This window comes from Macaca fascicularis, chromosome 8 (assembly GCF_037993035.2).
Source record: "Macaca fascicularis isolate 582-1 chromosome 8, T2T-MFA8v1.1".
NCBI classification, from domain to species: domain Eukaryota; kingdom Metazoa; phylum Chordata; class Mammalia; order Primates; family Cercopithecidae; genus Macaca; species Macaca fascicularis.
This window is the reverse complement of record NC_088382.1, coordinates 109276856-109290000: the sequence shown is the minus strand read 5'-3', so window position 1 is coordinate 109290000 and position 13145 is coordinate 109276856. Positions and strand designations below refer to the sequence as shown.

At 34.9% G+C, this 13145-nt stretch overlaps 1 protein-coding gene across 37 annotated transcripts in view; it reads right to left on the bottom strand.

The window, feature by feature from the left end:
- The window catches only part of VPS13B (vacuolar protein sorting 13 homolog B), an 857597-nt gene that overhangs the window by 209924 nt on the left and 634528 nt on the right, over nt 1–13145 (bottom strand). For all 37 annotated transcript variants that reach the window (XR_012416558.1, XR_012416559.1, XM_073999176.1 and 34 more), the window contains one exon: nt 2857–2994. Coding sequence is in view for 35 of the 37 variants with exons in the window: in XM_073999176.1 (XP_073855277.1) it covers nt 2857–2994 (138 nt within the window). In the remaining 2 variants the exon portion in view is untranslated. The remainder of the gene's footprint in view (nt 1–2856; nt 2995–13145) is intronic.

Here is a 13145-nt window from a genome sequence, read left to right as displayed (position 1 = left end):
AGCCTGGCCAATATGGTGAAACCCAACCTCTACTAAAAATACAAAAATTAGCCAGGTGTGATGGTGTGTGCCTGCAGTCCCAGCTACTAGGGAAGCTGAGGCAGAAGAATCGCTTGAACCTGGGAGGTAGAGGTTGCGGTGAGCCGAGATCACACCACTGCACTCCAGCCGGGCAACAGAGACTGTGACTCAAAAAAAAAAAAAAAAAAAAAAAAAATCACATTTCTACTACTGAGTCACGTTAAATGCCAGAATTGTAAATACATAATTTTTCATTTATTCATTGGCATTTGTCTTAAAATTCAATTTATTTGGTTGCCTTGAAAATATTGTATCTAATTTACCATCAACTTTCAAATTCCATTTTTTTAACAAACAAATCAATCAAATGTAAACTACAAGATAATTTTCTAGCCAAAATGAGCAACGTGACTGTGCCTAAAAATAAAACGAATGTGAAACTAAAACTGAGAAATAAGTAAATCCAAGTTTCCCCTGTCACTTTTCCATGAACTAACATGTTTTTACCCTATTGCATCTATTTTATTGTGTTCGGTCTTTCATGTGTGAACAACTCTGAAATCAGAAATTGTCTTCACACTGATGTAATAAAAAGGCACTGTATCACAGTGTAAATAGCATATGTTTTTTTTTCATTTTTAGTGGTACATAGAATGTTTTTCTACAATTGATAGTGGCTTAGATGGAATGAAATATGGTACTTCATGCTCACTAACCAAATACTAGGACTCACACTTCTCCAGTCTATTACCTCACTCCAAAGGGTTCTTCCTACACTTTAACGACTTGCTTATCCTTCAGTTTCTTGCGTTCTTTCATGTATTTAAAACCATATCTAGAGTTTATCAAGATTAGAAATAGTTCTTCATACTTCTACACCTTTACAATCCCAGCACTAGAAAAATACGCTGAAGAAGAATTGGGCCCCAGTGACAAGGTCAGTGGAGATGGTTTCAGTCTCTGTTTAATCCATGACTGGCTTTCTCCATCTGTAGTATGGATCATAAGTACACTAGCATGCCACAACACATATACTCAACAAAGTCTATATATAAATATTTTTCCTTCCTTAAAATTCATGCCTTGCGGAGTATTGCTAGAGATCTTAAGACAGCTGTAAAATCATCGTTTTAAATTCTTTTCTTTTTTTTGAGATACAGTCTTGCTCTGTTGCCCAAGCTGGAGCGCAGTGGTGTGATCTCATCTCACTGCAACCTTTGCCTCCCAGTTCAAGCAATTCTTGTGCCTCAGCCTCCGGAGTAGCTGGAACTGCAGGTACGTGCCACCATGGCCAGTTAATTTTTTATGTTTATTTTTATTTTTAGTAGAGACAGGGTTTCACCATGTTGGCTTGGCTGATGTGGAATTCTTGGCCTCAAGTGATCTGTCCGTCTCAGCCTCCCAAAATGCTGGGATTACAGGTGTAAGCCACTGTGCCCAGCCTATTTTAAATTCTTAATGGCCAGGAGCAGTGGTTCACACCTGTAATCCCAGCACATTAGGAAGCTGAGAAGGAGGATTGCTTGAGTCCAGGAGTTCAGGACCAGCCTGGGCAACATAGTGAGACCTCATCTCTACTAAAAAAAAAAAAACAAAACAACAACAAAAAAAAAACTAGTTGGGCGTAGTGGAACACACCTGTAGTCCCAGCTACTTGGGAGGCTGAAGCAGGAGAATTGCTGGAGCCCAGAGATTGAGGCTATAGTGAGATATGATTGTACCACTATACTTCTGCTGGAGCCCAGGAGATTGAGGCTACAGTGAGATATGATTGCACCACTATACTTCTGCTGGAGCCCAAGAGATTGAGGCTACAGTGAGCTATGATTGCACCACTGTACTTTGGCCTGGGTGACAGAGCAAGATGATCTCAAAAAAATAAATAAATAAAAAATAAAATGAAATAAAATTCTTAATGAAGAAACTAATACTCATTTCGTGGGTAACACTCTGAAGCACTGTAAGTATAAAATAACAAAACAAAAAGTGAAATGCAATAATTTTTGTTAAATAAATAGCTAAGACTATATGGAGTGAGGGAGAAATAACAGAAGAGGGGGAAGAACATGAGATGAAGGAAGAAAAGACAGAGGAGGAAGATCAAGGAATAAAGAAAAAATCTTTAGTTATGCCCAAATTAGTGTAGTACAGAAGTTAAGTTCTAGTCTTTGGAGTCATAAAAACTTAGGTTTGAATGGCTCCTCTGTCACTATGACCTTAGGCAATTTACTTCACTTTTCTAAGTCTTAGCTTCCTTATTCATAAAATAGGAATAACTATAGTGCATACTCCTAAAATGCATAGTGCCTGGGACATAATTAGCTCTCAAAAAATTTTGATATCTGTATCTAAAACTGAGTAGTTACTATGTCTCAAGCACTTTGCTAAGCATGTGAAACAGGTACATTTAACTATCAAATCTAAACTATGTATACTGTCTTATGTATATATATCATGTTTCCTTCCATTCATCCATCCAGTCTATCCTCTTCATATACAGGTAAGAAAACTGAAGTATAGAAGATTAGATCAATCACTTAAGATCATACAGTTAATTAATAGAAAAGGTAGAAATAAAATATTGGGGCTTTGGCTTCCAGTCAACTGCTCTTTAGTTAATAACTACCTTCTTGTCAGACTGAAGGTAATTCTTAATGCATACTTATATTTGCCTGTTGATCTCTAAAATCGGCAGCCTGAAAAGCATACACCTCTGGGAAAAAGTGAAGTATTCATTTTTTGCATGGAATGTCAAGAGTACTAACAGATCCTATATACATGTTAATATATTCACATAAAAAATGTACACACATGTAAATTTTATGACTTTCTTACCTGGTCCATTCAGAAAGTCTTTAATCTGTAGTGTTATAAAGGAAGGTGGAATACCACTTTTGCTGTCTATTTCTCCAGGCACTGTTTGTAGCCAAACAGTGCAATAATCAAGGGCTTCAGGCAGAGTCTTCCCAGGATCTAAAGTGACAAAATTGAAATGAAAAACATCAATCACATCACAAACATCTCATTTTCATGTATGAGTTTGAGTTAATAAATGAGAGAAAAACTGGTTAAATAATTGTACGCACGCTTCATTGTTTCATTTGTTTGTACACATAAACAAGCACTCGTGTTGAAAAATATAAACTATCACTGTACAATGTGGGATGACAAAACCATGTTTTCTAGAACTAGGACAAAGAGGAAAAAAAAATGTTCAAATCTGAATTCATATTATGAATGAGGGAAGGTAAAGTTTCTGTATTCTGAGCTGCTGTTAACAGTTTAATAGTTGGATATTTTTAAAAATGTGATATTAAAAACAAATTAAATGAAAAAAGGGTAATTTTGTCAGCTTAAAAAAAAGCATATACATTTTCAAAGATACAGTAGATTAGTACTACTTAGGGGCTATTTGATCTGTTTCAGAGTTTTATTGACATTACAATCACTTTTTACTGCTAGGCCTTTGAAGTTAACCTCAGTAGCTTTCCTATAACCTTCTTTAATGATAAAATTGGTCAGTCTCTTAATAATCCTAATTATAATGAAAATGAGCTTTTTCTGTTTTGACTTTTTTTCTGTTTAATACTATGTATTTTAAAAATCTGGGTAATATTGTATATTTTTTTAAAAGTATTTTTGATTATTGGTTGTGGCAAACTGAATTTGCTTTTTAATACTTAGGAATCCACAGCTTTTATTGAAATAGCTCTTTAAATAAAAACGACTGCTGTATCTTGGCGTACAGTGTAGTACGCTTTTAAAAAAGTTCTAAATATTCACAGTTTTTCTTTAGTTTCATGATTGTTTTACTCTCTGTGTTTTAATGGTCTCTGAATGTCAGTTTTATAGGGATGTTCTTGCCATAGAGTCCATCTATTCCATTTTCAGTCTATTTGAAATGTGTTATTAAAGTATTATTTATTTTAGGTTTTATTGATTGGATTGCTTTCAAGAACAGCATTTACATACAGTGTATTATATTCAACATATGGTTATTTAGTATTGCTGTCATATGTGAAGTGGGCATATAAATTCTGCTTTGGAATTTGTATTTCTTGACCTTATCATGTGATCCTTATGAAATCTGGCACATATGAACCTTATGTGATTTCAAAGAAAATGCTGAAAGCACTTGATCATGATGTTAGATCTATGTGGTCAAGATCAAACACTAAGCTAGTGCACTCTTCTCTTTTTATATCATCAGTGATTTTTAAAGCAGTGAGAATATGCATAGTAGATCCATTGCATAGTAACACTGTGCTATTCTCTCTTTTAAATATAATAGTCAAGTCTGGTGAAAGGATGATTAAAAAGTCTTTGCTGGTACAATCTAGAATCAGTTTGTAGGAGCTATGTAACCTGCTAGGACCTATGCATCTATTTTGGGTCCCACCACTGCAGCTATCATCAAAAGTGGTTATTATCAGGTAAGTAGTACCATATAGAGCTAAACAAGGAGACACAACTCATCATTTTGAAGAGAATACAATGTGCAGGTAAAACAATGATCTAACAGAAAACACAGATCTTAAAAGATATAAATAACACAATAATGAACAGAGATGATTAAATTGATGTAGAAATATTAATATGATGTATAAAAACTGGCAAGTAAGACTTAGGATAAGTAAAACAAGTTACAGTAACTGCATATTCAAACTTACATGGCGCTGAGAATTGTTATCCTTGTGGCATACTTAATCAACTTTCTACATTTTTCTAGAAATAAAGATTCCAAGTAGCAAAATAATGCATACTGAGGGAATGTGCATTAACTATCCTATTGTATATCAACAATAATAACAATAAGACACCAAAACTAAAAAACATAAGGCTGACATATATGACCACACAAAACTTTTGTCAAAGAACACCAAGAACAGAGTAAAAAGTTAAATAACAAAAAGATGAAGTTGTAACGTAGGTGACAGTAAAAGAAAAGGGATACCATTTATATATAAAGAGTTCACATATTCAATGTAGGTACCAACAGAAAAACCAGTGGATAGAATAAACCAATAAATGAAAATTACTAAACAAAACAGTAAACAAAATCAAATGGCATACAAACATTTAAAAAATACAAACATTAAAAGATACTAAATCTTAATAATTAAAGAAACAAATATTTTCAAATAAGGTAGAAATTTTCACCTATCAGACAGGCTAAGACTAAAAAAACTGACAATAGGTCTGTAATCCTAGCACTCTGGAAGGCCGAGGTGAGCAGATTGCTTGAACCCAGGAGTTTGAGATCAGCCTGGGTGATGTGGTGAAACCCCAGCTCTACAAAAAAAATACAAAAAAATTTAGCTGGGCGTGGTGGCGCGTGCCCATGCCTGTAGTCCCCGTAGTAGCAGCTACTTGAGAGGATAAAGTGGAAGGATCACCAGAGCCTGGGAGGTTGAGGCTGCAGTGAGCTGTGACTGTGCCACTGCACTCCAGCCTGAGTGATAGAGTGTGATCCTGTCTCAAATAAAAACAAAAACAGAAACAACAACAACAAGAACAAAAAAAAAAACCACCCGATAATGCCTGTATTGGTAGTTTGTGATGAGAGGTCCACTCTCATTAATTCCATTTTATAATACATAACAGATTTTAAATGTGTATATCACTTGACCTAGGAAATTAATGTGTAGGAATTTAATCCAAATAAGAAGTGTGTAAATAAACATACTGGAGAATTACCATAGCAAAAATAGAGAACAACCTACATATCCAGCAACAGATTAATGTTTAAATAAATAAATAAATAATCTGTATAATTATTTAAGAGAATCAAGAAGATCTATATGGTTGACATAAGACAGTTATTTTATATTATTAATAGGGGGAAAAAAGCAAGCAGGTTAAGCATTTTCATTCATTGGCCATTCAGGATTCCTCATCTACAAAGAATTTATTTACACATTTTTCTCTTGAGTTCTTTTTCTTACTGATTTGTAGGAGCTCCTTATATATTTTGAGTATTAGTGTTTTGTTTGCCTTATTTAGCAAAGCCTTCCTCATGTAAAGAGGCAGCCATTTAACTGTATTCTGATGCTTTTTGCATGCATACTTTTTAAACACATATGGTAAAAAAATCTGTTAACTTTTACTTTATGAATTTATTCCTAGGTAATTATATATGTTCCTAGTTTCTTAAAGCATTTTTAAGCTTTTGTTTTTACCTTTAGCTGTTGAATCCTCCTAGAGAGCACTGCCTTATGAAAAATAGGAAAACTCTGCTCAGCTTCGCTCTTAATCGGGGATATACAAATTAAAACAAGAAATACAATTTTTCATCCATCAGATTAGCATAAATTTAAAAAATTGATAATATCTTATATTGGGGGAGAAGGAGAAGAAACAAATTCTCCCATGGATGGTTGATAAGGGTATACATGCAGTATTTTTGCATGAGCAGAGGAGAAGCCTGACAATGAATGTTTATCAAAATTATAAATGTACATGTCCTTGGAATCAGAAAGGCCAACTGTGGGACTGTACCTTAAAGAAACACTTAAGAATATATAAGTGTCCAAAGAAGTTGACTGCAACATCATGTGAAATATTAACAATTTGGGAAATGTTAAACTAAATATCTATCTATAGATAAATATAAAATAAATTATGAATGCACCATAAATGCTGCATAGAATACTATGCTGCTCATAAAGAGATTGGTGTGAGTCTCATACACTGAAAGAGAAGAGCTTAAAAATGTATTGATCGGTGAATAAAGAAATAGGACACAGATTCAGTAAATTCAAATGTAAAAAAATCTATCTGCATACATACACACACATATGCACGTTTTTAAAGTACTGTTGAATGATCATCTCTAGGATGATCCTAAACATATGCTGACATATAAATTATTCAGGACTTAAAGACAAAATAGCACTATTTACCAAGCATTTATAAAAATTAAAGGGAAAAAGAAAAAAACACTTCAGTAGGTATTTGATGCCCTTCTCTCAAGGTATAAACTGGGGGAATAGCAAAGTCTGATAATGTAGGTAAGAGTTTTCCAAGTAAGTGAAGTGGGTTTTGTGCAGTTGCCTCTCTTTTGGCACAAGTTAGAGGACCTGACTATCTGGCACCAAACTCAGGAGTCTACCCTGGACAATTACAGGAGAGATGACTTAATAGGAGACACAATAAACCAACTGGTAATAGCAGAAAGCACAACAGAAATCAGAAATTAAAGCAACTGTAAAAGTCTAGGAAATCCATCCAAGGAATCCCAAATGACTATTTCCCAACAAAATATTAGTATACCTGGTTTTTAAAGTATGCCTGAATTTACAGGGTTGATAAAACAGAATAACTGAAATTAGGAACATCCAGAAAAATACAGGTTGCATGGTTAATGAAAATTTAATTCAGGACAGGTCTGGTGGCTCCTTTCCCGGTTTTTGCTAAACTCTCTACTTCAGATATGCCCGTAGTCAGTAACATTGATAGAGGGAAGTATGCCTTTGTTTATCATTTGAATCATACAAAACATGACTCAGTGCAGCCAGCTCAAAATGAAACTCTGAAAGCAGCTGTAGTAGCAGAAAGGTGTGTCAGAATCCCAGAGAAATGGCTTAAGTTTGAAAGTCACCCTTTAGTCCCTTATGGTCTAATGGCTAGAAGATGAGGGGCATGACTCCTAGTCTTCCTGTCCTGTCCTCAATTTAACTTCTCCTTAATTCCATCATCAGGTCTAGAATATAGGATTCATATTACACATTCTTCAGGGTCAACACACTGGGGAATATACCAGATAAACTAAGATTAAAGGAGCCTAAGAATATAATGTAAATGAAGTGACAAACAGATAACTATTTCATATTGGAAGCTCTTTCAGACCTCTTCTGGATTTATTCAAGTCATAGGAATCTCTCAAAAATAATAAACTCCTGCTGATGTTGATGAGCACATTTACACTGCTGTCCCTAAGCCAAAGAAACAGGAGAAAGTCTTATCTTATGAGGAGTAACAGAAGGTAGGAAATATGTCAGAATAAATGACAAACATAAATTTATTCTGTTTATAAATTTGGTTCCCACAGCCATAAATTTGGTTCAGAGTGAGTTCGATCTCATTTTAATAAGGCATTTGTATTGACAAAGCTGTAATAATTGTTTTTCTTCTGGGTTGACCAGGTCTTAAAGAAAAAAAAACCCAAAAAATCCTAATCCCCTGCCCCACATCTCATCATATTATGTCATAAGGAATACCTAAAGATTCAGAAAGCCCCAATTCAGTTCCCAGATGAATCAAGACTTTCATGAAGACTTGATTAAGACTATATTCTTTGTGTTTGTAGATTTGCTCTTCTTCAGAAAAAACCCTTCATTTCACTTGTTTGTCAGGGCTTCCAGTAAATCTGATAAAAGTGGTCTTTTGAAGTGCTGCTCACTATTTCTTTTAACCCTTAGCAAACATTCACAGAGTTATGTATGTCTTTGGTTACCACTTGAATTGTGTAAAATACAACATGATTCAGTGCAGCCAAATCAAAATGAAACTCTGAAATTGAACTCACTTCTTTTCTTCTTCTTCTTTTTAACCTTTTATGCTTGGAATCCAACAGTACCTGAAAGCAGGTAGGCGACAGTATAGTGAGGAAAAGCATCTGACAAGGCCAGCTGGGGCAGAGGATGGGAAGGATGGAGACACCTTGGTTTGGAAGCCTAGGAAGCAGGCAAAGACTGGCTTTCACTTCAAATCACTAACCGGGCACACTGATTCCATCAACAATTCCAACCCACCTCCTCAGGACTCCCTATGCCTTCCCACCAGTGAAATGCAAAATAGCAGCAACTGCCACAGCCAAGAGAGCGCTTAACACAACAGCAGTTTATGGACACAAAGAAGAAGACAAGGGAGAATAAAGAAGAAAATGATGTTGATCTAAAAGTCTCACTCTACTCCTCTATTATAATAGATATTTTACTTTGAAATAAACAGATTTTTATGACACTTCGCTTTTTAAGATTCAGTGCTCTTTATTCATATTGTAAAAAGTAGCAAAACTCTTTGTCTCTGGTGGATAACACTTAGAAGTATCCAATGTAATTGGACTTCATTATGTATTCAGTGTTGTATCAAGGAAGTAAATAATCTGCAAGCCAAAACAGACTGCTTTCCATTTTCTAAACTAGAAGTTAGAGTGCTGATTCCTTTTCCAAAGGTGTCTGGGTGTATCAACTTTTATACAAAGAAGGGACTGAAACGAGACTTTAAAATAGTTTACAAGTAAACACCAGAACTTCTATTTCAGGCCGGGTGCAGTGGCTCATGCCTGTAATCCCAGCACTTTTGGAGGCCTAGGCGGGCGGATCATGAGGTCAGGAGGTCGATACCATCGTGGCTAACACGGTGAAACCCCGTCTCTACTAAAAGTATAAAAAAAAATTAGCCGCGCGTGGAGGCCGGCGCCTGTTGTCCCAGCTACTTGGCAGGCTGAGTCAGGAGAATGGCGTGAACCCGGCAGGCGGAGGTTGCAGTGAGCCAAGATCGTGCCACTGCACTCAGCCTGGGTGACAGAGCCAGACTCTGTCTCAAAACAAACAAACAAACAAACAAACAAACAGACAGAACTTCTATTTCAAAGAGCTTTCTGTTTTAAGGAGGATCAAGCAGCTAGCCAGTAGGGTACGAGGAAACACCTAAAGAGGAGTTAGGGTTGCAGGTGAGTGCTTAGAGATTCCTTACTCTCCCCTCCTGTGTCTCAATTTATTGAGACAAGTTGTTTCTAGAGAGTTTTTTTTTTTTTTTTTTTCCTGGCTTAATCCTTTTATCCCCAGCCAAGAACAAATAAAGGTGTTTCTTAATAAAACTTACAGAGAATTTAAAGGACAACATTTTGGAAAGTCCTATCATACTACATTTATTTGTGTCTATCTATGAAACTGATGTTATTAAAGCTGCCAAGCAGCCTCTGTCAGAGGCCAAAGTTGTGATTGGTTTTGGCTATGCTCATGGCTTCAAGTGTAATCCCCTGCAATAAGAGGTCATTATTAGAACACTCACCTCTTGACCACTGGACATATAAAAGGCAAGCTACAAGCTTATTGCGTTTCATACATTTTTCTATATTTACTTTGAGAAAATATATTTTCTATATTTACTTTTTCATCTATAGTTTAAATGGCTAATTTTTTCTTTTCCTTATGTAGCCACAAAAGCAAAATTAGTCCATGAAGCCCCTATAAAGCCTGCAAGTTAAATTGTGAAGGAACCTAGATCCATTAAACATCATAATAATTCAATGTGAGGACAGCAAAAATCAACCAAGAAACCAGTTCCAAATTGCTCTGGATGCAAGGTAAGTGCCACCATCTCCCTGTGGATATCCAGGCATTTGGCTAATTCTACAAGCACTGTTTCACATGCTCTACGATTCTGCACCTACACTGCACCTCATAAGATGTGATGGGAAGGGCAAGAGATTTCCTGGTTTGAAACCCCAGGTCTGCAGCCCATAGGAACAGGAAAAGGAAGGGATTAAATTGGCTCCTGGAATATTTGACCATCAATGTCCACTGGCTCTTACTTTTAGAACCAAGTCTTTCATATCTTGTTAGAAGGAAGTGTATTCTTTATACTTAATGATGCTAACCAGCAGATAATATGTGAAATATCAATTCAATGAATTCCTTTTAATTCATATTCTGTACTGCTCTGTGTTGTCCTTGATCTCTTTCTTATTAAAATTTGGTGTTTCATATTAAATTCTAATGTGGGTTTCAGGTATTTTATTGGCCAACATTTGATTAAAATTCAGCACAAGTAAGCACAAGGTGCTATTCAGTGAAAAAAAAAAAAAAATGCAGTCACATGTCCAAGTCACATATCCAACTTAATCCCAATTGTAAACCTCTCTTCTGCTCTAAGCAAAGTTGGGTTTTGTAACATTAAAGCTAATCACTGCCTTTAAATGATTCCCCCCATTTTCACTTGTTTTAAGTAAATGTTGATGATTACAATGGGAGTCACAAAGGCCAGGGCACTAATCTTTTCCTCATGTCTAAAATGAAAGTTTCCCTTTTAATACTAATAATCACTGAAGTCCCAACTTATGTTTGAATAATGTTTCATATTTCCATATAATTTCATAAATATCATCTCACTTGAAACTCAGATTTAACCAATAATCGACTAAGAGCAGATATTATTAAACAATTTTAGAGATTAGAAAACTAAAACACCAAGAAATTTAGCTATTTGCATCAAATAGCTCTGGTATTAGAACCAAGGCTAAAAGTCAAGATTTCTGATTTCTGTTCTAATACCCTTCCTCATATAATATTATTTCCCTCAGCTGGTTGTGCCATTTCTTGTTTAACCTTCTCATCACCTTTCTCTCTGAGTGATACACTAGAATGCCTCTCATTTAAGAGGTCTACTAACTTGCTAATTCCTGTCAAAGTAATAATTTTATTTCATATTATTAGCCAGCAAGCAATGTTCCCAGCAGCTAAATTTCCAGATAAATGTTCAGAGTGTGATCATTATGACAGTAAAGTCACAGGTTAATTCTAAGCCTTTCCAGGCATATTAACAAAACCTTTAATTCTAAAGAGGCATATAATTCAATCTTTTTCTTAAAGTCACAACAACTAAATGAAATCAAGATATGATTTATGAGGTGTAAGAAGCCATTTTATGATTTTTCAACTGTTCGTTTACTCAAATGTCTTTGGCACATTTCTACAGTCCTATTCATGAAAGGATTAAAAAAAAAAAAACCCTCAATTACTTGACTGAAAATTTTCAAACCGCAATAGCTAGAATTACATTGAAATGATGTGCATTTTTTTTTGCCATTTACAACCACTACTTTAAAAAAACACTTAAAGATATTAACAATGATGACAAAAGCAACAATATTTATTAATAATCATTGAGCCTTGTGCCATACACTTAGCTAAGAACTTCGCATACATTTTTAAATCCCAATAGCAACCCTAGGAGGCTGCTACCAGTATTAATCTCATATCATAGATAAGGAAACTGAGGCATAAAGAGGCTAAATAACTTGCCTAAGGTCACACAGCTATAAGGAGTAGAATCAGGATTAAAACTTAGTACTGAGAGGTCTAATCCTGAGCTCTCATAGGACTCCATATTTCAAGTTTGACTCTTCATTGGACCTTTGGCATTTATAAAACTTGAAATGCAGAAACTGTTCCATATTAGATAACCTATCTTAAGCATTACAGTATCCTACATAGAAGTGTGTTATGACCTACTTTTTCAGTGTGATACATTCCAATAAACTTTAACTTCTGTATTTTAGTCTAGTTGCTGTTTGAAAAGTTACAATCAGGTAAATAAGTTGCAAGATGGCAGAAGTAACTGTTTTTAGTTGGTTTCTTTGTTAGGTCCTAGCACACATTAATGGGTAACAAGATATTGCACTAATGAGTTAGTTAAATTCCCTCAGAGTTGTTCAGCCCCTTCACAATTGACCAGATGGCATAGTCATTTCTTCAAAAACAAACAAAAAAGCCCCAAACAAACAAGAAGAAAAATGACTTTTTGAGGCTGCCTTGGGCTGCATAGTCAAGATATGAGGCAATTTCAAATCTGGACTCCATTATCTTAAACAAAACAAATACCAATTTTTAAATATTTATAAACACAACTAATACGATTATGTTAAAAACAACTACATACATCTTTATTTAAATGAGAACTGCCAATGATACAGCTGCTATGTATAAAGGTGCTGGCAGAAGATCTCATTTCTGTTAGAGGTTGCTCCAGGTGGGAAGGGCATGGAAAAGCCCATTGCCACATTAGTCTAATATTTTTAAAAAGAAGTTAACTCAAAGACTTATTATCTACTTGGAAAATCATTTGAAGTAGATTATTAATATTAATATTCATAAAAATTCAAGTTGATAATTTAGTCTTTAAATAATGTTTTTAAATTAAGGATGAAAAGCATATTGCTATGTATAGCTTAAAAATTTAGTCAGCATAATTTAGGATCAGTAAATTACGTAGAATGTGAATTATACCCTATTAATAGGGCTTTCAAAATTATAAGTAATTGTCATAATTTTAATTTTGCTTTAGCTTTGTAAAACAGATGTAGATATAGGTATAGATTCCACTTATTTATCCTGGGA